Source organism: Cyprinodon tularosa, unplaced genomic scaffold, assembly GCF_016077235.1.
Source record: "Cyprinodon tularosa strain WSP-4 unplaced genomic scaffold, ASM1607723v1 ctg161, whole genome shotgun sequence".
Classification (NCBI taxonomy): domain Eukaryota; kingdom Metazoa; phylum Chordata; class Actinopteri; order Cyprinodontiformes; family Cyprinodontidae; genus Cyprinodon; species Cyprinodon tularosa.
In genome coordinates this window covers 1,238,070-1,242,500 of record NW_024038449.1, presented here as the reverse complement: position 1 = coordinate 1,242,500, position 4,431 = coordinate 1,238,070, and the positions used below count along the sequence as shown (strand labels likewise).

General features: G+C 36.0%; 1 protein-coding gene across 1 annotated transcript in view; it reads right to left on the bottom strand.

Annotated features, from left to right (window-relative positions):
* Positions 1 to 2,956, bottom strand: part of lgi1b (leucine-rich, glioma inactivated 1b) — a 20,077-nt gene extending 17,121 nt beyond the window's left edge. Inside the window, exon 1 of the mRNA XM_038280588.1 lies at positions 2,363 to 2,956. Within this exon, the coding sequence (XP_038136516.1) occupies positions 2,363 to 2,544 (182 nt within the window). The 5' untranslated portion in view covers positions 2,545 to 2,956. The remainder of the gene's footprint in view (positions 1 to 2,362) is intronic.
* Between the last annotated feature and the right edge of the window lie 1,475 nt (positions 2,957 to 4,431).

Genomic DNA, 4,431 nt, shown 5'->3' with positions numbered 1-4,431 from the left:
CTGAATTATTTGTTTAACAAAATATTATGGGATGTTTAACCTACTCTTCTTACTGTTGTCAGTGTTTCATCCTACATTCATGTCCTCCTTTACTAATTTAAGATATAACATGAAAAGGAATGCATAATCATCTTGCATTGTTACAGGATTCGACCAGAGGTGTACATCTGTAATTTCTAGATAAGGTATAGTGGATCTGGGGCGTAAATCTTTTCCATTGTCATTACTTACCTACCAATATCAATAAACATTCTACATAAAATTAATATTTACAAGCACTAATAATAAATTGATTATTTGATCATTTTTTAATAAAAATTGTTATTTATCTTTGATTTCACTGATGACTCCTAGATGACTCGCAGAGACACATAATTTTCTCTTTACCCCATATAACACAAAATCTAGTTCTGAAAACAGCATGAATTCTGTATTTATCATCTTTGATGTTAGTATATTGGTGTGTATAATTAACCACAAAAAAATTAAATGTTTTAAATATTCCACTTGAGAGTATTTCCGCTGCCACCATCTGTATTAGAGGGGAAAATGGCCACAGGGGCAGTGATGGTTCTAGACCAAATGTACCAGGGGGCCAGGAGGGGGCCATAGTGTTTTCATGGGGGCACAGAAAAGCATGAAATAAAAAACAGGGCAAGGGATTCAAATGTATTAAGAGAGCTGCATAAAGTGAAAGTTCTATTCAATTAGGTTTAATAAAAATTGTATTTCTTATGAGGTCAATATACGTTCATAATTTAGGAATTTTACATATTTTGCGCTTAATTTAAGTTAAAATGTCACGATTTGGTTGGAGGTTGTTGCAAGGACCCAAACGCAGAGGCTGAGAGGCAGGGGTGAGTTCTTTGAAGATTTAATGAATGATCACAGGCAGCAAAAATAGCAATCCAAAAAAATCCAACATAAAAACTAAACACAAACCAGAACCATGGGGACATCAGGGGAAAACAATCATGAGGAGCCAGGGTGAAATGAAGTACGACGAGGAACCAGCACTGAGGGACTGCACAGGGAGTGTATTTATGGCTGACTGAACAAAGGCAGGACTAACAAGCTGATAAGGAGCAGGTGTGAGTAGAGCTGACAAGGAAGCCAAGGGAAAGGAAAAGACAACCGGGCAACAGAGGACAAACAAAGAAAAACCTAAGAAACTTCAATCCAGAACACACCAATAAAGCTAGAAAACAAAGAAAACATGGATAAAGATGAAACTGAAAACTTAGGCTACTTTCACACTGCAGGCCTTGATGCTCAATTCTGATTTTTTTATGAAATCCGATTTTTTTTGCGTTGCAGTTCATATTTCCAAATATATGCGACTTGTATTTGATCTCCTGTGTGAACTGCAGTCATAAAACGTCCCGCATGCGCAGTAGAGGACGCAATGACGTCACCATGCTCTTTTTCCGGAAGTAAACATGGATGGTAGTGCCGGCACGCATCTAGCGGTCTTTTCCAACCATAAAAACTCAATCTTTTCAATATGATTAAACATAAATACTGCTCTCTGCATCATCATCATCTGCCATGGTTGTTGTTTTTCTTCTGTGTAGCACGACGCAGAATACTGACCTTTGTCGGGTATTAATGGCGTTCCGTTCACACACAGGTCGCATTTGAAAAGATCAGATTCGTATCGGATTCAGGACCACATAGCCAAGTGGCCTGGGTCGGATTGGAAAAAATTGGATCTGTGTTGTTCAAACTGTCATGAAAAGCGCAGATTCAATCGCATATGGGCAAAAAAATCGGATTTGGGTCACTTCAGGCGGCAGTGTGAACATAGCCTTAGAGAAAACCAACAGAACTGCGATCATTACATAAAATTACAAATTTCTATAAAATCTGAATTAGAACTCAAGAAAAACTAATGAATTCATCTGCAAAAATTAGTATTTTTTTTTTTTTTTTTTTTGGGAAAAAAAAAATTTAGGAGATGAAAACTTGGATCCTATCTCAATACCACTGAAATTATCACCTTATCGTTTTTAAATAATTAGTAAAACAGAATTTGAAAAGAAAAAAAATGAAATAGATCCAAATGACTTATCAGTAACCATGTCTGTTTCAGCGCATATAATCATTAAAATTTCTTTTAAGTATTATTTCTTCAGTAAAGGGGCCACAGGGGCCAGGACAATGATTTACAGAGGCACTGGCCACCCCTGGCCCCCATCTAGCTCCGGGCCTGGATTTAACACCACAATCGTTTGAAAATGAATTTATATGCCGCTATAATATGCTCAAAATTAGTGTGACGTCATTTACAGATCTTAGCTGTAAGCTAAGAAAAAAAAAAGATATGTTGAAGTTTCACATCTTAGAGTATTCCAGGACTTACAATGAAACCACGTCGGACGGGAAAGTGTGAGGTACGGTTCGGACGTTCTCACACAGGGCATTATCTTTAGTGCAGGTGCATCCAACCGGACATCTGGGCTGCCTGGATCTGCGTCCATCAGCCAGCACCAAGCAGGCAGCAGCGACCCACATCAGGACGCTCCATCCATTCAGGCGTCCCATCGCCAGATCTCCCCCTCCCCTGTCCACGATAATCCTGCGCGTCAAACTTCCACACCGAAAACAAACACAAAATCCGCAAACGATCCAAAACGCAGTGAGGTCGACTTCGATGCTGCTGCTGATTATTTATTTGTTATGATCCAAGCACGCGCTCTGACGCAGCCTCGCTTATTCAGCCAGATCAGTGGATTTGTTTTGAAAGGGGAAGGAGAAAGAATGATTGGCCTATATTCTGTCTTCTTCCCTCAAATAAGTAGTTTTAAATGATATGGAGGAAAAGACATTAGATGGGGGAAAAAGAAAGAGAGAGAGAGAGAGAGATGGAGGAGGAGGGGTGAGCAGCCCTTAGGTGCGCGTTTTTATCCCCGCTGCAGCTATTATTTATGCGCGCCACAGAGCCGTGCGTGTCTAATGGGAAGCGGCTATTCATGAGGCTCTGAGCAAATGCACCTGCCTCACACTCATTCAAATGCCAACCCCCCTTCCTGCCTGCTTCTGCAGAACAATAACATTAAGGATGCTAAAAAAAAAAACAAAAAAAATCTTTTAATATTTTTTTCCAATTTAGTTGCTGTATGATTTACATAGAACATGGAAATGGAGGAAAAACAACTAAATAGGCGATTTTTCCTGTTTTCTGCAGACAACAAGGGGTGTTTTGATCGCTTCTGTCATCCCGGGTCCCTTTCAGCTCAGAGGAAGTCTTTTGTTGATTTCAGCGATAAAGTGGTGAAACACTGGAGGTTTGTTCCCAGATTGAAGTGAACTCTCACCTCCAATAATCTATCTTAATCCTGAATTAAGTAAAAAAAAAAAAAAGTATAATGTAGCCTTTTCTTTATTTTCTGTCCATAGTTCAAAGAGATGACCTTTGTTCCTCCGGGGAGAAGAACATCATACTCCTCAAAGTAGCCTAATTTGAGTTCAGTTCAGGCATATTTTCCTGTAGATAAAAGTCATTATGAATTGATTTTCCCAGGCTTTGTTGCTTGTTTCTCTCTGTATTCCTCTATTTACCGTAAATGTTGGAAATCCTACAACCATCTCATTGAATCCATCATTAGAAAACAGAGGCATTGATGCTTCCAAAAGAAAAGCACCAATTTCCTCTAAAAATAAAATAGATAATTATTTAAAAATATAGGTCTAAATTATTATGTATTCAATTATTTCTATTTGTTTCTTTTTAATTTAGCCTTAATAGCTGTTTCAAGCTAAATTTTAAGTTAAATAGGCTTACTGTAAATAGCCTATAGATGATCCACCTGGCAATTTATCTTTTTGCTGTAGCCATCAAGATTTACAAAGCAATTTCTGCATTTCAGACATTTATAGCTTTAACAAAATATTTTTTATTTACTCATTTAACTAACTTCTTACAGTTATCAAAATAAGGCATTTATTTTCATTAAGGTAAATAGATAAGTATATAACAAATTAATAAGTTTATTTACTGAGTAAATAACTACAAGGAATCAAATAAATTAAAAAGAGAAATTTATGAAAAATGTAATGTAGGGCCATTTATTTTAATTATAATAAATGCTATTATATTGATTGGTTGCATTATTTCTTATTTTACCAACTAACTAAGTAACTAATTAACTAATTTAATTAATAGGGTTAATAATTTTTAAATAATAATATGCATAAATGTAGAAACGGCTTTTTAAAAAGATATTAAACTATTATTTACTTGAGATATTCCCGTTTTTCAACACAACTAAAAAACAACTAACTGACCTAAAATAATCAGAGCTTCAAATTAGGTTATAAAAATAAAACAATAATATTTATTTCGTAAATCTAAAACATTGTTTTGTTATATTCCTTTTGCATAACATGTTTTTTAAATTTTTTGTAGTTTTTTTTTTATTTCCTGGAGTC